At 54.1% G+C, this 20,006-nt stretch overlaps 1 protein-coding gene across 3 annotated transcripts; it reads right to left on the reverse strand.

Moving 5' to 3' along the window:
* Positions 1-1,146: 1,146 nt before the first annotated feature.
* Positions 1,147-10,423, reverse strand: DOLPP1 (dolichyldiphosphatase 1). 3 transcript variants are annotated; one of them, XM_068971441.1, is made up of 8 exons: positions 10,345-10,423; positions 6,338-6,438; positions 6,041-6,125; positions 5,851-5,950; positions 5,527-5,625; positions 4,921-5,049; positions 4,335-4,424; positions 1,147-2,539 (listed from the first exon to the last, which is right to left on the reverse strand). In XM_068971441.1, exons 1-8 carry the CDS (start codon positions 10,418-10,420, stop codon positions 2,503-2,505), a joined length of 717 nt encoding a protein of 238 aa, XP_068827542.1. In that variant the 5' UTR covers positions 10,421-10,423; the 3' UTR covers positions 1,147-2,502. The 3 variants fall into 3 exon arrangements, with proteins under 3 accessions (XP_068827542.1, XP_068827548.1, XP_068827552.1); XM_068971447.1 differs by lacking the exon at positions 10,345-10,423 and adding an exon at positions 6,941-6,997; XM_068971451.1 differs by lacking the exon at positions 4,921-5,049.
* Between the last annotated feature and the right edge of the window lie 9,583 nt (positions 10,424-20,006).

Consider the following 20,006-nt stretch of genomic DNA (forward strand, 5'->3'; position numbering starts at 1 on the left):
TTTTCCCTTCAACTGTGTCTAGTAGACTGTTATTGACCTATCGAGTTGGTGTTTTGTTTTGTTGTGTTTTGCTATTGTATCTTTCAGGATTCATTTAAAAATCTGCCAGGGTTCACATTTGTAGTTTCCTATTCTCTGCAGGTATTTTCAAGTTTGTCCTTTATTTCTTTAAAAAAGTGAAACAACTTACAACCTGCGTCTGATCACTAGCACCTGACGTGTGTGTGGGTTTCTTCCTAATACTTGTTTCCTGCTGGTTCTCAAGGATGGTGGTGATTCCTTTTCTAACTGGTCAACTTTGTATTTTGTTCATGGTAATTTCTTAAAACTACATATAACTGAAGTCTAGCATGAAGGTTCCTCCCTCCAGGGATCTGTTTGCTTCTGCCACCTACATGGGATGAGGTCACCTGAACTAAATGTCAAGGTTCTGTGGACCGCGGTGGGGCACCCAAACCCAGCCTTCGAGCTCATGGGAGGATGGGATGGATTACTTCTGATTCACCTTCAGCCTAAGCGTGGAGCTCTTCTGAATCAGCTTTAATGAATTAAGGAAGAGTTAGAACCCCCACTCTGGACCCTTGAAATGACTTGTGTTCATTTCACTCCAAGGCCTCCAAAACCCAGGTCAGTTTGCAGTTATTTCTTTCAAAGCTCGATACCTGTCTGGACACTCAAGAAGTAGTGAATTCAACCAGGAGTGGAGCTGTTTATCCTGGCAGAAGCTGAGGGAGGACAGATATGCTGGTTTTCCTCCATCCTCAAGGGCTGTCAGTCACAGAGAGGAAAAGCCAGGCTTAGTGAGAGCAGAGCCAGCCAGGATGACACAGGGAGGTAGACGGGGGTGCCGAAAAATATGCGACAGCAGGGAGCTGACCTCAGAGCCTGGTGTTAAGTGTCGCAGACACCATTCCGACCCTGGCTTTGGGGGCTGGAGGGGACTACATGTCTCGGAGATCCTTAGGATTTTTTGGTCTTCGCCACACACCTTTGCCCCTCAGGGTCATGTCCCCATGGCTGTGTCCCAGCCCCCACCCATCAGCTCAGTCAACGTGCTCAAGCTGCCAGAGTTCAAGATTTTATTTTAAAACAATAGTAAACAATTTCATTGATTTTTCTTAAGTCAAACCACCTCACACTTGGCTTATCTCAGGAGAAAAAAGTAAAAAATAAAAAAAAGGGAAGGAAAGGAAAACGTGGGGACCGACCAACCTTCCCCAAAATTAGGCCCCTGGTCCTGGCGTCTGGAATGGCTTTGGACACTGTCTAGAACAAATGAGAAAAGAAAGCACCGAAATATTGTGCTTCAGCAGCAGGTTAATAACCTCCATAAAGAAAAGGTGGTTGGGGGGGAGTGGTGGGGAGGATGGGGATCGGAACGCAGATCCCGAGCAGCCTGGTTCAGCTCTAGAAGCTTCCGAGTTTGGAAGCATCTCCTCTCCAAAACTCCATTTCAAAGAGACATCAAGATTGGGAGGAGCTGGCCTCCGAGCTGGGCCCTGGGGATCTGCGAGTCACACCCCAGACACAGGCCAGGGCGACCCAAGCAGGTTCCCAGCCTCTCGGAGAGGGTGGGAAGGATGAGGAATGCTCAGAGCACACAGAGGGCAGGCTGAGGGGGACATGACTGTAGACACCACCACCTCACTCCCCTCGCCAGTTCCCACTCCCTCTGCAGTTTGGGTGGAGATGAAGACGAACCGCTACTGGACGGCGGGACAGGAAAGAGCTGTAAACAGCTTGGGTTTGCTCACCCACATGTGCAGGCTCTTTTTGTCAGAGGGGGACCACTGTCTTGGGGACAGGGGACCAGAGAAAGCCCTTGTGGTGCAGGGTCGATGCGGGCAGGACACAAGGACAGCAGCGCCAGACGCGCGCTCTCTCTGGGCCTGGGCCCACGCAGGAAACACTGACCGAGGTTCTGGAATAGCATTGGCGGCAGGAAAGGCGTGGGGATGCTCCCTCCCCCAGGGCCCCCAGGCAGGCCACCTCTCGGGCCCAGGGCAAAGGGCCTGGGGAGCTGACCTGGGCCCCTCAATACGCAGGGAGGCCCCCGCACAGCAGGCTCTTCTAGCCTCCTCTCCAAAATCCCATCTGCCTTTGACAAAACCCAAAAATAAATAGTGTGCATTTTTCACGCCACCTGGATTTCCTGGCCCTGTGACCAGAGATGCGAGCCATCTTTCTCTACCCCACACCCCAGTGCCCATGCCAAGGGCACTCTCTGCCCAACTGGGGACTGGCAGCAGCACTGCGAGTGTCTCTGGCCATGAGCCCCCACCGCCCCCCAGCAGCAGGCCCTCCAGGGTCCTGGCTGAGGGGCTGGCTCAGCCCTTTGGTCCACTTTGTTCATCAAAATTAAAATAAGCAAAAAAAAGGCTCCACTTGGTGACTTGGATCTGTATAGAGGTCTCTGCTTCGTCCCTCTGTCTGTCATCCCATCCATCCTGCAAGGCATCATGCAGGCCAGATCTGGAGGCTGGAGCCAGCCATGCTCACCCGTCACTGCAGCTTCGTCCCCAGCTTGCGCTGTCTGTTCCTACAAAATGGGGGTGGGGGGGTCAAATGAGGTGGCTCCTGGCGTTCAGTGAGCCGCCCCCTCAGCTGTTCCCTTCCTACCCCCAATCCCATCAAAATGAGTGAATGCCCGCTCCCAGGGGCCCCCGGGGTCAGCTTGAGCTGGGCCAATCAGAACTCATGCTCGGGGACCTGGGGCTTGGGGCAAAGAGAGGGTCGGTGTCTCTGCTGGGCCTGCTTCCCAGGTACTCAGCTCTGGAGTCCAAGTGCAGAGCCAGGGGCAGGGCTGGGAACAGGATGAGAGAACAGAGGCACGAGGGACCTGGCTGGATTCCAGAAAGTCTGGGGAGCTCCCACTTACAAGTGGGATTCTGTTATTATCAACCGAAACAGACGAGAAGATAGTCGAGTTCTCCTGGGATGGACAGAAGCAGAGAGAGGGGAACTGCTGACCCGGTGGATCTCAGTACCTGATTTGGGGGTATGGGTGTGCCTACAATGGGCTCAGGAAGCTGAGGGAAGCAGGGGCAGTCCCGTTCCCGGGAGGGCCTGGCTGAGGTTCAGATAGGAGGATGGGGCTCAGCAAGAGTCCCACCTGAAATGCAGAAACCCACCTGCACCCACGGGTCCTGTCTGTTGCAGTCCCAGCCTCACCCACTGGCCAGCCCCCTTCTTCTCCTGGGCTCTGGCCACATCTGCCTCTATCTGCTGACTCAGAAGCTATAAAGCTGTTTCTCCTATGCTGACAGCAGTCTCCCTGCCAAGTCCCAACTCCAATGATCCCGCTTTCTCCTACCACGCCCACCCAGCACAGCCAAGCACCCCAGCCCCGCATCATGTTCCTGCCGTGGGCTCTCAAGACCAAGGCACTGGTCACACAGGTAGGCGCCTGATTCCTTGTGACCATCCCTTGCCGGCCACTGCCCTCCTGCTCTGTGCCTGCCCCCAGCACACAGTCTGGCACAGAGCAGGGGCACGTGGAAGTTTCGGTGAACGCAGGGAGGGGCGGGGCGGCTCCAGGAGCCAGGTGGAGAGCCTGGGCCAGCTGCGGCCTCCTGCCAGTAATGGGATTGCCTGTTCTAACCCCCTCAAATCCCCTTTCCTCGTGGAGACAGGGCTTTACCTCTAAGTTCATTAGGATAATATGGACCATGATGTCCTGGACACATGTCCCAACTCAGGGGGGGGCCTGCCCTGTAGCTCCTCTCACCAGGAACCCAGGGCTCCTCAGGAAACCTCCCAGGCTTGCATGGGAGCCCAGCCTTGCCTCAGCTCCCCTCTGAACCTGGAAAGGAGCCAGGCCTTCCCCACCCCAGCTGGCATCCCACCCAGAATTTGAAGCACATGGAGAGGAGAGCTGAGTCAGAAAGCAGCAAAGTCAGCTCCATCCCAACTCGCCGTGCAAGCTCAGGTGCTCCTAACTCACCGTGCCTCAGTTTACCCTTCCAAAGGAAAGGGTCTGGACAGAACAGCCCCAAGGGGCTGTTGACACACAGGCCCCCCGAGAGTCCTGGCTGCCCAGCTCTCTGGTTCTGGGCCACAGAGTTTAAAAGCATGTCTCTGGGCCCAACAGCCTAAGTTCCCAGTCTGGCTCCCACACCTGCGGTCTGCATATCCTCAGTCAAGTGATGCCTCTCTGAGCCTCAGTTTTCTCATCTGTAAAATGGGGTCCAGCGGAGGATTCAGTGAGGCAGTATAAGAAAAGTCCTTAGACAAAGGCCTGGTTCTTGGGGTGCCTTCCAGAAACAGGAGCAGTGCTGCCTGAGGGCTGTGCCCCACTGAGCCAGGACCTGGTGACTGCAGTCCCCTTGACTTACCTGGCTTCTGCCCGGGTTACTGTGTATTCAAACCAGAGGACGTTGGGAATAAGGCTCGTGTCTCGGATTAGGAAGAACTCAGAGACAGGCCTGGAGAGACAGACACCCAGAAAGCCAAGAACACATCAAGGTCTGTGACCAAGCCGGATATCCTCCCCACCACTGGGCCAGCAACACACCCTCCCCCTGCCGATCAGAATCTTTGCCCGGCCCGTGCCCCCAGGGCCACTGAGAGACCCAGTTGGGCCACAGGTGTGACAGTCGGGCAGGGGCACAGCCCCAAAGAACGTACAACCCAGAAGGACACACGCTGCTTTCCAAGTTCCCAAGAGGCCATGCAAGGACAGAGGCTGGCACCTCAGCTTCTGGACTGAGAAAACCCCTGGGGGAGATAGAAGCCAGGTGAGCAGGCCCTGCTCCCTATGCCCACCAGAGGCCTGGGCACTGGGGCCCTCCCCAGGAGACTGAGGCTGGGATCAGCACGTCTGGGTCCCCCCACTGGGCCCCTTGGCAGGAGGGGGCCCAGGACATAGTGTCTGGGCCGGTGCACGGAGAGGGGACAGCGACACAGGCGGGAGGCAGTTACCAGGCTGCTATCCTAGGGAACAGCGGGGTGAGGACCTCCTGGGTGAAGACAAACCAGGCGACGGCCATCAGACCCCCAGCGACGCCCCCGTACAGCACTTGGCCCCAGGTGTGGTACAGCAGGTAGACCCTGGGCCAAGGGCAGAGGCAAGTTCACAGAGCTGGCCACAGGCAGGCCTGCATGGCCTGTGCCCCCACACCCGCCTCCCAGCTCCCCCACGGCCCAGAGAGGGCAGAGTCCTGGGGCCACATGGACTCGGAGCTGCTTCTGGAGTCAGGCAAGGGGCCACCCCCCGACGCTGCAGAGGTGAAGGGACGGCGCGGCTGGGGCATGCCCAGCCCTCAAGCTTGGGAGTTTGTCTGTTTCAGGACAAGGCAACAGATGTCTGACACTGGGACCACGGGCCCCACTGAGAGTAGAGAGCAAGGATTGGGTGGCAAGGGGCAGCTGGAGCCCTGGCCTTTTAACCTGCGAAGCTGGGGGCCCCCTTCCCAGCCCTGCCCATAGGCTCCAGGGCTCGGGTCCACCATGAGGTCCCAGAATCCAGCCAGACCTCAGTGGGCAGGGGCAGGGCGGGGGTGGGGGGGCCTCCCCCTCCCACTGTACCTGCTGTAGGAGACTAGAAAGGCCACGGTGAGGAGACCCAGTGAGAGCACATGCCTCCACAGCAAGTCCAGGAACCTGGCGTTGTTCGTTTGGTGCATTCTGGGAAAACAGCCCTGTCAGGAGGCCTCAGCCCACCGCCTAGGGCCCCGGCCCCTGCCCCCGCGCACACAGCCCCTGGCCCCCATCCGTAGGCTCCCTGGGCGCCTCCTGCCTTCACTGGAGCTTCTCCCGCCCCCGGGAGAGGCCAAGCCCCAGGCAGTGGGCATCCCAAGTGCTCGCAGCGCTTTGGGTCCCTGGCAGAGCCCAGCCGGGGCAGAGGCTCACCTTAAATACAGAAAAAGGAAGGAATAGATGGAGAAGAACCACATAAACTGGGAGTGGCTGGAGGGCATCCCGTACTTGGTGCCCACTGCCGTGTGGGGGCCTGGGGAGGAGAGAGAACAGGGCATGGTGAGGGGATGCAGGCCTCCCCAGGACACCCTCATCTGGGGGACTCCCGAGGCCCAGGCCCTACCTCCACAGGGCCGTGGCTCCTGGATGACGTGTTTGATCAGCCAGTTGACCCCCTCGTTGAGCGCCAGGCCCCCCAGGAACGAGATCTGCCGGGAAGACGTGTGGTCGGCGGGGCCTCTGGGTAACCTGCTAGCCTCAGACTGAGCCTCCCAGCCCCCGGGGACAACCTGGAACCAGCCAGGAGGCTCCACACACTTCGAGAGAGGTGGCAGCGTGGAAGGGAAAGCAAAGCACCTGGGATAGGATGAGGAGGCCCCTCCTCCCCAGGGTGGGGTGCAGGGGAGCGGGACCCACTCACCGTGTGCAGCTCCCGCTTGAATATAATGAGGGTCACAAAACCAACAATGACAAATACGGGGCTGAGGCTCAGGTAGGCGAGGACGTGGCCAGAGAGGTCACCTGGAAAGACAGGGAGGACAAGGTGAGGACAGGATCGAAGAAGCCCTGGCCCCCAGCAAGTCAAATCCGGCCTGGGCCAGAGAGGCGGTCCCAGCAGGGCCCCAGAGGGCAGGGCCAGGTGACCGGGGTCACCTCTGGGTACTGGCTGACCACACCACCTCAGGCACAGACAGTGTGCCAGGGTGTTTACTCAAATTCAGAGGGCCAGGGTGAGCCCTCAAATTCACAGATCGTGCGTGTGAAGCGGGTGCGTCACTGGGCCCATTCCACAGATGAAGCCACTGAGTCCCAAAGGAGTTGCATGACTGGTCCAAAGTCACACAGGCAGGAAGGAGGCAGGATCTGGCTAAAACTCAGAGGAGATGGTTGGATGGCATTACCGACTCAATGGACATATTAGCTTGAGTAAACTCCAGGAGTTGGTGATGGACAGGGAGGCCTGGTGAGCTGCAGTCCACGGGGTCGCAAAGAGTCGAAGACAACTGAACTGAACTGAACTTACCCATTATCTCGCCAAAGCAGGAATGTGAACCTGGCTTTGTCAGGCCCCAAAGGCTGGACTCTGGACCAGGAGACAGCCCAGCAGGCACAAGGATGCCTCTGGAACACAGCACTGTGCTGAGATGGCCCCAGCCCAGCCCTGGGCCTCCAGGGGAACCTGGCACTCTCTGGACAGCACACAGGCTTGGGTCCACACTGCAGACCCAGACAGGGAGCAAGGCCGGCTCTGCTTTGCCCACTATGGCCGCCTGTTGCAGTAACGGCCACCCATTGCCTCTCTACTGGCCAAAAAATGCCCGCCTATTGGCTGCTGTCTTCTACCCCCAGAGAGGCCGGGGAGGGGAGGCAGTGTGAGGATCCTGAAGCCAGCCGACAAGAGCCAGCTGCCCCCTTGCTCAAGGGAAGGGCTGACGCCAAGTCCAAAGGCTGCCCTCGCCCCTGGGGGCAGGGCAGCCACGTGGCCACTCTGGGGTCCAAGTGTGTGGTTCAGTGCCCAGGCCAGAACTGTGGCTACATGGCCTCCGGCAAGGACTTGACCTCCCTGACCCGCAGCTCTTTCACCTGTGAACCAGGGATGTCAGTACCCACCTCCTCCGCCCATGGGAGCTGTGACGTGACCAGGCCTGTGTGATGCCCGGCTTGGTGGCTGGCACCCAGGGCACTTTCAGGTTTGGAGAACCCAGCATCGAGAAATGGCCCCACCACCAGCCTGGCCTCAAGGAGGCAGCAGGGAGGTACCTGCACAGGGCTGAGCCCCGCTTCCAGGCTGAAGAGATGGGCACACACCTGGCCTTGCCCACACTTACCCAGGGTAGGGCAGGCTTTGAACTGGCCTTGGAGAACTGGTCAGATAGTGCTGCCCCAGGCCCGCTGAGTGACACCGGGGTGAGGCTCTTCCCTCTTCTGGGGCTCTGTCTCCTCATCCACACAGTGGCCCGGCCCCTTCCAGCCCTGAGACTCTGGGTCTCTCAGCTATCCCCCTGGTGCCCAGGACCCTGGGTGGTACAGACAGGAAGTGGCTGGCACCCGCAAACCTTTGGCCACCTCCATGGCCTGTTCCACAGCAAGCGCCACCTCTGGAACCTGCTGCAGATGCTCCCAGTGACTCTGGCCTCACCACTCTCCGATCGAAGCCCCTAGTGGCTCTCTCTGCCCTTGGGATAAGTCCCACCTCAGCCGAGCTCATCACGCCCTGCAATCCTGCCCCTGCTTCCCTCTCACCCTCTGCTCCAGTTCCAGGGACTACATTCTAGTTCCCTGAATACACCAGGCTCTGCTCTACTTCCAGACTCTGGCACATGGTTTCCCGCGCCTGGGAGGCTGAGTTAACACAACATAAATTAAGCACCCACCACAATGGCAAAAAAAATAAATAAAAGACACTTTCCTGCCATTGCAGAGCTCTCAGAATCTGTAACCAGGGCATCGTTTATGACACCACTCATTAGTGGAGACATCTGCCCAGTATCTGTCTCTCTCTCTCTAGAGAGCAGGCACCATGAGTGCAGGAGTGGGATCTCTACACCCCACTCAACCCCCAAACCCAGCACAGCACTCTACACTTAACCGGGCTCTAAAATGATGTTAGGGCTTCCCTGGTGGTTCAACGGTAAAGATTCTGCCTGCCAATGCAGGAGACACGGGTTCGATCTCTGGGTTAGGAAGATCCCCTGGAGGAGGAAATGACAACCCACTCCAGTATTCTTGTCTGGAGAATTCCAAGGACAGACGAGTCTGGCGGGCTACAGTCCATGGGGTCACCAAGAGTCAGACACGACTTAGCGACTAAACAAAAACAAGCTGATGTTAAATGAATAGAGGAAGGAAACAAGCGTCAGTGTAATGAGGGGTGTGAAGAAGTGCAGGGGGCTCACAAAAGAATTGGCAGGGGACTAGAAGACCCCCAGAGAAGAGCCCCTCAGGCTGAGCCAGGTCTCTCCTCTGGTCCCTGAAAAGGGTCCCTCATCACAGCCTGAGTCATGCTGCTCACACCTGCCAGGTTTCTTCCTCTCACCGTGAGCACCCAGAACATCTACTCCCTGCCCAGGGAGGGGAAATCAGGAAGGTGCTGAGACCTTGAGGCAAGACTCTTCCCTTTTCCAGGCTGCAGTTTCCCTCCTGTATAGTGGGTTCCCCCCCCCCCCCGCCCCGCCCCAGTCCAGGAGTTCAGGGACATATCCATCTGTTCACCATCCAAAACACAGAGCGAACCCAGGGCCTGGCATTCAGGAGGTGCTCAGTGGACACCAGCTGAATGAATGATGGGTGAACGGTGGGCAGGCAGGCAGATGGCAAGCTAGAGCAATAGTAGAGCTGCCCCATCCCCCACTAGAACCTAGAACACCTAGGGTCAAAGTTCTCTGGCATCCAGCCCTGGGGCCCTCAGCAGGGCTAGGTTCTCACGTCTCTGGGAGCAGGCCCTTCCTGGGGCCACCAGGGCTCACTGAGAGGACGCCCCCCCCCCCCCCCGCCAGCCTCACCCGACACCCAACCATCCTACACAGAGATGGAGGTGTGGGCTTGAGAGGGTCCTGGGAAGGCGGGATCACGTTCACTGCAGTTATTTCTTGAATGTTTACTCTATGCCAGACATTGCACTCAGCATTTCTCATACCTCCTGTTTCTGATTCTCGCACCACCACCAGAAGGGAGGCACTGTGATCAGTTCCACTTTGAAAAGGCACAGAGGGGTGAAGTCACTTGCACAAGACCACGGCTTGAACTCTGACCCCAAGGCCCAAGCTCTGCAGCACTCTACTAAACCGCCTCCGGAACAGATCACTCCAAGACCTACCAGGTAGAAAGCCCTGAGCTTCTAGAGCTGGGTCCGATGGGAAGCTCCAGAGGTTGTCTGCCCCCACCCCCCAAGGTCCCCTGAGTTGTGGAGCAGTGCCCTGCCCAGGGCGTGGCATCAGAAGTACTCCAACAACGAAGAGCTGCCTGGCCTCGATTTGCACACTCCCAGCAACGGAGAGCTCTTTCTTACGGCTGCCCAATAGCACTGTTTGCAGAAAGCAGGCACTCCCTACGCGCCGGGGAGAAAGTCCAGCCTCTCCGGCTCCGAGAATGGCAGAGAAGAAAGGCCCGGGTCCAGGCCAGTTATCCTTTCCTACCTCACCCAGACCACCACCCTATGACAGCCCACCGGAGTCCCGGGACCCAGGGGAGCTCCCCGGACGCGCAGCCGCAGAGTGCGCGAGAGACGCTCACAATTTTGCCCAGCTCATCGCCACACCACTGCGCCTGCGCGGCGCGCGCGCCGGCCGAACCCCTCCATGGCACACTATTTGACAGTTCCCACCCGGGTGCCCCGGCGCCCCCTCCGCGGCCTTGCGCCTGCCAGAGCACCAGGCACTGACAGGCCGGCCTCAGGAAGTTGTCGTCGGAGCCGGGGTTGCCTTTTACCTGCAGGATATTCGACGTGGGTGAGGGTCACCGGCCGCCATGAAGCGGGGAGCGAGCACTGTCCGTCCGCTGCCATCTTACCCGGAGACCGGGCTTCGCCCAGTAGCCAATGGGGAGCCAGGGGGGCGGTGGTCCTGACCTATCACGCCAGAGAGGCTCCGCTCACCCAATCGGAGACCGATGCAGGTAGCGGCGCAGCCATTCAGCGTTCAGGCCGTGGGGCTGGCCCGAACGGCGAATCAGTACGCAGGGCCCCTAGGAGCCTGTTAGCTGTCCCAGCCAGCGCCCAATCTGGGGAGAGCGCAGGTAAGTGCCTGACCAATCAGAGAAGGGCAGGGTTTCGGCGAACCACAGGGGGCAGCACAGCCAATCAGAAGGTGAGACCGGCTCGCCGTGTGGGCAGGGCGGGCCAATCAGCCCCTAGCTTGGGGGGCGTGTTGAACTTTTGGTGGGAGCTTTGGTTTTGCGGGGACCTGCGCGGAGTGAAAACTGCCTCAGTACTCTGATCCCGCCCGGGGTTTGCATGTGCCTGGGCTCCCGTCAGAGCGCGTGCTAGAAAAGGGGAGGCAACCTCGGCACGTTGGGGTCTGAATTCATCTACTGTTAGTTATGAGAGTAAACTGAGGCCAGAGACTCAAGGGAAATTTATTTTCCTTAGCCCTTTTTAATGACCGACAACAGGACAGATCACATAAGACGGAAGACCTTTCTATTAAAGGTGGGAGGCGGGGTGGGGAAGGGAAATCCCTGGGCGGGATGCACAAATCAGCCCCCCAAGATGCCTTATGGGACAGAAGCTTAACTAATGCTGAATCGATGCGTAATTAAAATTAAGAGACTCCGTCCCTCATTGCATTCGGTTAACACTGATTCACTCACATTTATGCTGCTTCATGAGGCATCTTGGAAGCAAACACCTATATCTCAGTTTCCCCAAAATATTCTTCTCAGTGTCCTACATGGCACTGCATGAACTAACCAGGGCTTACCGCCCAGCTCTCCCTCTCCTACACTCACTCTCTCTCCGGCTAGATTGCAGTGCTTACAGTAAGGTGCCCCGCTGCTCTTGTCTACTCTCCTTTGCACATGCTGTCCTGTCTGTTTGGAATGTATCACTTCCTCTGCCCTCCTCCGCCTGGCCAAGTCTGGCTCAGGTGTCTGATCTCACTTAGAGGTTTCTATGGCCAGGAAAGGGGCTTTCACTGGGCTCCCACTGTTGCCTCCCCTTCTCCTACCCCAGCACTGACCACCGCTGGACTGTAACTGGCTCCTTGTCTGTCTCTCCCCGTAAACAATGATTCTCTGAATTCATACAGCTGCCAAGATCAGCTTGTAGAAAATGGGGCCTGCTTGAGCAACTTCAGCTGCATGTGACAAATTCTGATCAATTCTCTTTTCAAAACTTTTATTCTACAAATATTTTCTAATTTTCCTTGTTATGGCTTCTTAATACACCCATCATTTAAAAGTGGACATTTAATTTCCAAATACACGGGGTGTAAGGTATCTTTGGTATTAATTTCTCATTTTGGTATTCAGATCAGTTGCTCAGTTGTGTCCCACTCTTTGCGACCCCATGAATCGCAGCACACCAGGCCTCCCTGTCCATCACCGTCTCCCAGAGTTCACTCAAACTCACGTCCATCAAGTTGGTGAGGCCATCCAGCCATCTCATCCTCGGTCGTACCCTTCTCCTCCTGCTCCCAATCCCTCCCAGCATCAGAGTCTTTTCCAATGAGTCAACTCTTCGCATCAGGTGGCCAAAGTATTGGAGTTTCAGCTTTAGCACCATTCCTTCCAAAGAAATCCCAGGGCTGATCTCCTTTAGAATGGACTGGTTGGATCTCCTTGCAGTCCAAGGGACTCTCAAGAGTCTTCTCCAACACCACAGTTCAAAAGCATCAATTCTTCAGCGCTCAGCTTTCTTCACAGTCCAACTCTCACATCCATACATGACCACTGGAAAAACCATAGCCTTGACTAGACGGACCTTTGTTGGCAAAGTAATGTCTCTGCTTTTCAGTATGCTATCTAGGTTGGTCATAACTTTTCTTCCAAGGAGTAAGCGTCTTTTAATTTCATGGCTGCAGTCACCATCTGCAGTGATTTTGGAGCCCTCCAAAAATAAAGTCTGACACTGTTTCTACTGTTTCCCCATCTATTTCCCTTGAAGTGATGGGACCAGATGCCATGATCTTAGTTTTCTGAATGTTGAGCTTTAAGCCAACTTTTTCACTCTCCTCTTTCACTTTCATCAAGAGGCTTTTTACTTCCTCTTCACTTTCTGCCATAAGGGTGGTGTCATCTGCATATCTGAGGTTATTGATATTTCTCCTGGCAATCTTGATTCCAGCTTGTGCTTCTTCCAGCCCAGCGTTTCTCATGATGTACTCTGCATATAATTTAAATAAGCAGGGTGACAATATACAGCCTTGACGTACTCCTTTTCCTATTTGGAACCAGTCTGTTGCTCCATGTCCAGTTCTAACTGTTGCTTCCTGACCTGCATATAGGTTTCTCAAGAGGCAGGTCAGGTGGTCTGGTATTCCCATCTCTTTCAGAATTTTCCACAGTTTATTGTGATCCACACAGTCAAAGGCTTTGGCATAGTCAATAAAGCAGAAAGATATGTTTTTCTGGAACTCCCTTGCTTTTTCCATGATCCAGCAGATGTTGGCAATTTGATCTCCGGTTCCTCTGCCTTTTCTAAAACCAGCTTGAACATCAGGAAGTTCACGGTTCACATATTGCTGAAGCCTGGCTTGGAGAATTTTGAGCATTACTTTACTAGCGAGTGAGATGAGTGCAATTGTGTTGTAGTTTGAGCATTCTTTGGCATTGCCTTTCTTTGGGATTGGAATGAAAACTGACCTTTTCCAGTCCTGTGGCCACTGCTGAGTTTTCCAAATTTGCTGGCATATTGAGTGCAGCACTTTCACAGCATCATCTTTTAGGATTTGAAAGAGCTCCACTGGAATTCCATCACCTCCACTAGCTTTGTTCATAGTGATGCTCTCTAAGGCCCACTTGACTTCACATTCCAGGATTCCGGCTCTAGGGGAGTGATCACACCATCATGATTATCTTGGTTGTGAAGATCTTTTTTGTACAGTTCTGCGTATTCTTGCCACCTCTTCTTAATATCTTCTGCTTCTGTTAGGTCCATACCATTTCTGTCCTTTATCGAGGCCATCTTTGCATGAAATGTTCCCTTGGTATCTCTAATTTCCTTGAAGAGATCTCTAGTCTTTCCCATTCTGTTGTTTTCCTCTATTTCTTTGCATTGATTGTTGAGGAAGGCTTTATCTCTTCTTGCTATTCTTTGGAACTCTGCATTCAGATGCTTATATCTTTTCTTTTCTCCTTTGCTTTTCGCTTCTCTTCTTTTCACAGCTTTTGTAAGGCCTCCTCAGGCAGCCATTTTGCTTTTTTGCATTTCTTTTCCATGGGGATGGTCTTGATCCCTGTCTCCTGTACAATGTCATGAACCTCCGTCCATAGTTCATCAGGCACTCTATCTATCAGATCTAGTCCCTTAAATCTATTTCTCACTTCCACTGGATAATCATAAGGGATTTGATTTAGGTCATACCTGAATGGTCTAGTGGTTTTCCCTACTTTCTTCAATTTAAGTCTGAATTTGGTAATAAGGAGTTCACGATGTGAGCCGCAGTCAGCTCCTGGTCTTGTTTTTGTTGACTATATAGAGCTTCTCCATCTTTGGCTGCAAAGAATATAATCAGTCTGATTTTGGTGTTGACCATCTGGTGATGTCCATGTGTAGAGTTTTCTCTTGTGTTGTTGGAAGAGGGTGTTTGCTATGACCAGTGCGTTATCTTGGCAAAACCCTATTAGCCTTTGCCCTGCTTCATTCTGTATTCCAAGGCCAAATTTGCCTGTTACTCCAAGTGTTTCTTGACTTCCTACTTTTGCATTCCAGTCCCCTATAATGAAAAGGACATCTTTTTTGGGTGTTAGTTCTAAAAGGTCTTGTAGGTCTTCATAGAACCGTTCAACTTCAGCTTCTTCAGCATTACTGGTTGGGGCATAGACTTGGATTACTGTGATATTGAATGGTTTGCCTTGGAAACGAAGAGAGATCATTCTGTTGTTTTTGAGATTGCATCCAAGTACTGCATTTCGGACTCTTTTGTTGACCATGATGGCTACTCCATTTCTTCTAAGGGATTCCTGCCCGCAGTAGTAGATATAATGGTCATCTGAGTTAAATTCACCCATCCCAGTCCATTTTAGTTCGCTGATTCCTAGAATGTCAACATTCACTCTTGCCATCTCCTGTTTGACCACTTCCAACTTGCCTTGATTCATGGACCTAATATTCCAGGTTCCTATGCAATATTGCTCTTTAGAGCAGTGGACCTTGCTTCTATCACCAGTCACATCCACAACTGGGTATTGTTTTTGCTTTGGCTCCATCCCTTCCTTCTTTCTGGAGTTATTTCTCCACTGATCTCCAGTAGCATATTGGGCACCTACCGACCTGGGGAATTCCTCTTTCAGTATCCTATCATTTTGCCTTTTCATACTGTTCATGGGGTCTCAAGGCAAGAAGACTGAAGTGGTTTGCCATTCCCTTCTCCAGTGGACCACATTCCATCAGACCTCTCCACCATGACCCGCCCATCTTGGGTGGCCCCACAGGGCATGGCTTAGTTTCATTGAGTTAGACAAGGCTGTGGTCCTAGTGAGAGATGGACTGTGAAGAAGGCTGAGCACCGAAGAATTGATGCTTTTGAACTGTGGTGTTGGAGAAGACTCTTGAGAGTCCCTTGGACTGCAAGGAGATCCAACCAGTCCATTCTGAAGTAGATCAACCCTGGGATTTCTTTGGAAGGAATGATGCTAAAGCTGAAACTCCAGTACTTTGGCCACCTCATGAGAAGAGTTGACTCATTGGAAAAGACTCTGATGCTGGGAGGGATTGGGAGCAGGAGGAGAAGGGTACGACCGAGGATGAGATGGCTGGATGGCATCACGGACTCGATGGACGTGAGTCTGAGTGAACTCCAGGAGATGGTGATGAACAGGGAGGCCTGGCGTGCTGCGATTCATGGGGTCGCAAAGAGTCGGACACGACTGAGCGACAGAACTGAACTGAACTGAACTGTGGTCCTAGTGTGATTACATTGACTAGTTTTCTGTGAGTATGGTTTCAGTGTGTCTGCCCTCTGATGTCCTCTTGCAACACCTACCATCTTACTTGGGTTTCTCTTACCTTGGATGTGGGGTATCTCTTCATGGCTGCTCCAGGCTGCTCCAGCAAAGCACACCTGCTGCTTCTTACCTTGGACGAGGGGTATCTCCTCACCACCGCCCCTCCTGACCTTGAACGTGGAGTAGCTCCTCTAGGCCCTCCTGCGCCTGTGCAGCCACCACTCCTTGGACGTGGGGTAGCTCCTCCTGGCCACCACCCCTGGCCTTGGGCGGGGGTTAGCTCCTCTCGGCCGCCGCCCCTGACCTCGGACGTGAGGTAGCTCCTCTCAGCTGCTCCTGGGCTGTGGCAGCCTGGCTTGCTGCCCCTGGCCTCAGGCGGGGGGTAGCTCCTCCCGGCCGCTGCCCCTGACCTCGGACATGGGGTAGCTCCTCCTGGCCGCTGCCCCTGACCTCGGACGTGGGGTAGCTCCTCCCGGCCGCCGCCCCTGGCCTCGGACGTGGGGTAGCTCCTCCCAGCCGCCGCCCCTGACCTCAGACATGAGGTAGCTCCTCTCAGCTGCTCCTGGGCTGTGGCAGCCTGGCAATCTTGGCCACTGCCCCTGGCCTCAGGCGGGGGGTAGCTCCTCCTGGCCGCCGCCCCTGACCTCGGACGTGAGGTAGCTCCTCTCAGCTGCTCCTGGGCTGTGGCACCCTGGCTTGCTGCCCCTGGCCTCAGGCGGGGGGTAGCTCCTCCCGGCCGCTGCCCCTGACCTCGGACATGGGGTAGCTCCTCCCGGCCGCCGCCCCTGGCCTCAGGCGGGGGGTAGCTCCTCCTGGCCGCCGCCCCTGACCTTGGACATGGGGTAGCTCCTCCCGGCAGCGCTTGTGCGCCGTCGCAGCCGCCCACGCTATGGGCTCCTCCAGCCAAGAATACTGGAATGGGTGGTCATGCCCTCCTCTAGGGGATCTTTCCCACCCAGGGATCAAACCCGTGTCTCCTCTGTCTCCTGTATTAAAGACAGATTCTTTACCCACTGAGCCGGAAGCCCATCATTTTGGTATTAATTTCTCATTTAAATGCTTTCTTCTCTGCAGTCACCCTCTATGTTTTTTCAGTCCTTTAACTTTACTGAGGCTTTAAGTGGGGAAGTCAAAGATCTCGGTAAATGTCCCATTGCACTTGAAAATATGAGTTATTTTCAAATATCTTTTGATATTGATTTCTAACATAATTCCACAATAATGTTAGACTCTGTGTGATTTCAATACCTTTACACCATGAAATTTTTGCTCCTTGTTTTATGTCCCTGGACATGTTTCAGTGTCTCCTGATGTATAGTCATGGGAACTTGAATAGAATTTGTATCCTGCTGGTGTGTGAAAGTAGTATAAGTCTTAATTATGTTGATTTGGTTGATAGTGCTTTTCAGGCCTACTGTATCCTTCTACTTTTTTGTCTATTCATTCTATTAATTTTTGAGAGTGTGATACTGAAACTCCAACTAAAAATCTTAATCTACTTAAAAATAATTGTAATATATAGTGGAACTATATGTAACTTTGTTCTGTATTTCCCAAGTCTCCTGTAAATTTGTTATCATATTTTGATAATTTAAAAAAAAAACAGAAAAGAAAGAAAAAATATATAGAAGATATATGAAGCAGGAAACTATGATACATAACTTAAAGAAAAACTGACCAATGAAACTGATCCGGGGGGGGGGGGGAGAAAATGGCGCCTGGATTGACCCACTAGACCTGGGTTACAACCTTGGAGTCTGCATTCTTGTTCCCTGGGATTCTGATGTAACTGGTTGCGCCCATAGTTGGTAAAGACCTGGGCAATGTGAAGTCAGGGCTTGTTATGTATTGGAGCCTGGCCCAGGCCGATGCTAGAAGACGTGCCTGATAGACAGCCTAATTGCTTGTCAGGAGGGGTGAGAATACAGCGGAGTGGCTCCCTGACCAGAGTGGCTCAGTCTGAGAACCAGCCAGGCAGCTCGAGTCCACCCCATGGACGGGGCTGGAAAGACTAGGGGGACGATGGTGACACTGGAAGCCACCAGCGAGCCAGGAGGTCCCCCGGGGCTCCTCCGCTGGACTCAGCGCCCCATCCGGCCCAGCCTGGGCTTGTCTGGGTCAGCGGGCCCTACTTCCCTGCCAGCTGCCCTCAGCTGCCTCGGGCACTGCCTCTGTTAGCTTCTGAGAGGCAGGAGGTGTGAGCTGTGAGTTTCCCAGAACAGTTCTCTGGGACCGGGCTGCCCCATCTGCCTGCTTTGCCCCTCCCTGGTTAGAGGGCATTTCAGGGGGGAGAAGCCAAGTCCCTGAAAGCCAGGGTCTCCTCACCGCAGGGAGAGTGTCGAGGAGGAAGTGGCCAGGGTGAGGGACTGTACAGTGAGAGGGAGTTGGCTGCGGTGAGGTTTTCCTGGTGGAGCAAACAGCGCAATGAAATGGGCAAGGGAGAGGTGAGGGGCAGGCAGAGAGGGACCCGGCAGGGGCCTGGCCTCCCAAAATGTTGAGGACCACTCTTGGCGACCACAGAGGGGTCCTTGAAAGATGACCGTTGTTTGGTTTGGTTTTGCCTTTGGGGAAAAAAAGCAAAAAGCATACCTTTCATACAGGAAAACCCAGAAATTGAATGTGTATAGCTTGATGATGTTTCACAAACTATGTACACCTGTGTTACCAGAGCTCCAGGAGCTCCTGACACTCCATCTAGTCAACCCCAGGGTGACCACCAACCCCACTGCCAGCCCCATACATTAGGTCGGTCTGCTTTGGGTACTTTCTGTAAGCTGACACCTACAGTGTGTATTCTGGGGGCGTGGCTCCTTTCACCAGCATTGTTTGTGAGATCTGTGATGAAATCTCTGGCTGTAGTTCACTCACACTCGCTGTGTAGAGCGCCACTTGTGAACGCACCATGGTTGACTTTCCATTCAAGTCTTGTTGGACTTTGGGGTGTTTCCAGATCTAGGAGGTTAGGAACGGTGTTTGTAGGAACAGCCTCCTGCAGATCTTTGGTGTACCAAGGAATGCTTTTCCAATGGAGATGTGCCTAGGAGCCAGGGCAGGGTCCTGTGAGATGGCAGAGATGACAGGTCAGACCCACTGTGTGGACGAGGAGCTGGGTGGTGCAGGCATGAATGCTGTGAGGGGAGCCCTGGGAGGCTGCAGGAACCACCTGCCTCCTCCCTGAGCCGAGAGGTGGACCAGTGATGCCCCTGGTATCTCTGAGCATCCTGGGAGGTTCTCCGTCCTTAGTCACTGGTGTTACCTCCACTGCAGCCTGCGAGGCAGCTCTTCATTATGCTCAGTTTATAGCTGAGGACAGTAAGACTCTGAGTGTCCCACCACTTGCTGGTCACCCGGCTAATGTGTCACAGAGCCAGGATTTCAATCCTGTTCCGCTGGATGGGCAGGCCCAGGTTCTAAACCACCTTGCATCCTGTCAACCGAACTGCAGACTGCCTCTTCCCACGGCCCAGCAATCCAGAGCTGAGCTGGCCTTTCACTTTGGCCTCTCCTCTAGAAGGGAGTTTACCGACAGGACGGCCCCCGGATTAGAGGCGCAAAGTCTAACCCTGTGCACCGCACCCTAGCCACCCTGGCATGCACTCAAAGTCCCTAGGAAAAAACTCTTACCCTCTCCAGGCCTGTTTCTCTGAAATATGTCAGCTGCTGCCCTCTAGATTAGAAGTTTGTTCCTGCATTTCAAGGACTGTTCAAGCTCCTAGGTGGTTGCCAGACCATGTCTCAGCGTCAGGGGTGAAGAGAGAAGGATAAGGCATAAGAACGGCAACGCCTTGGAGAAATTGTTATTCTCGTGAATGCTGTGAGACTCCTCCATCCTTAAGATTCAAAGAAGAAAGACAAATGGACTCAAAGTAGAAGTGACCGTTTTGGCTTCAAAACCTCTGAGAGGAGCCACTCGTTATGTATTAGAGGTTTCTAGAAGTCAGAGCCTGGCATTCCAGACACCACGGAGGCGAGTCCTCCAGACACAGGGACTTCCCCTGATGGTCCAGTGGCTAAGACTGTGCACTCCCAATGCAAGGATCCCTGGCCAGGGAACTAGATCCCACATGCAGCAACCAAGAGTTACTCATGCCACAACTAAAGATCCTGCATGCTGCAACTAAGACCTGCCACAGCTGTATAAATAAATAAATATAAATATTAAAAAATAAGTAAAACCGTCAATTCAAAAATGTGTTTCAAAATAGTTAAAGTCGTTCAGTCATGTCTGACTCTCTGTGACCTCATGGACTATACAGTCCATGGGATTCTCCAGGCCAGAATACTGGAGAGGGTAGCCATTCCCTTCTCCAGGGGATCTTCCCAACTCAGGGATTGAACTTGGGTCTCCTGTATTGCAGGCAGATTCTTTACCACTGAGCCAGCAAGGAAGTTCACAAACTCCCCTGGTTTGCAGCATGAGCTGATTTCCATGTGAACACTCTTTCCTGCGGCCGCTGCTGTGATGGCACCAGACCAGGAGTTGGGAC

Source organism: Capricornis sumatraensis, chromosome 1, assembly GCF_032405125.1.
Source record: "Capricornis sumatraensis isolate serow.1 chromosome 1, serow.2, whole genome shotgun sequence".
Classification (NCBI taxonomy): Eukaryota; Metazoa; Chordata; class Mammalia; order Artiodactyla; family Bovidae; genus Capricornis; species Capricornis sumatraensis.

Bases quoted from the DNA above. Each gene is read 5' to 3' on its own strand.
- DOLPP1 (XM_068971441.1), bottom strand. From the start codon at position 10,420: ATGGCAGCGGACGGACAGTGCTCGCTCCCCGCTTCATGGCGGCCGGTG. The intron at 6,126-6,337 runs GTGAGTGGGTCC...TCTTCCCGGCAG, and splicing joins TCAAGCGGGAGCTGCACACG to ATCTCGTTCCTGGGGGGCCT. The intron at 5,050-5,526 runs GTACAGTGGGAG...CCCTTGGCCCAG, and splicing joins TTTCTAGTCTCCTACAGCAG to GGTCTACCTGCTGTACCACA.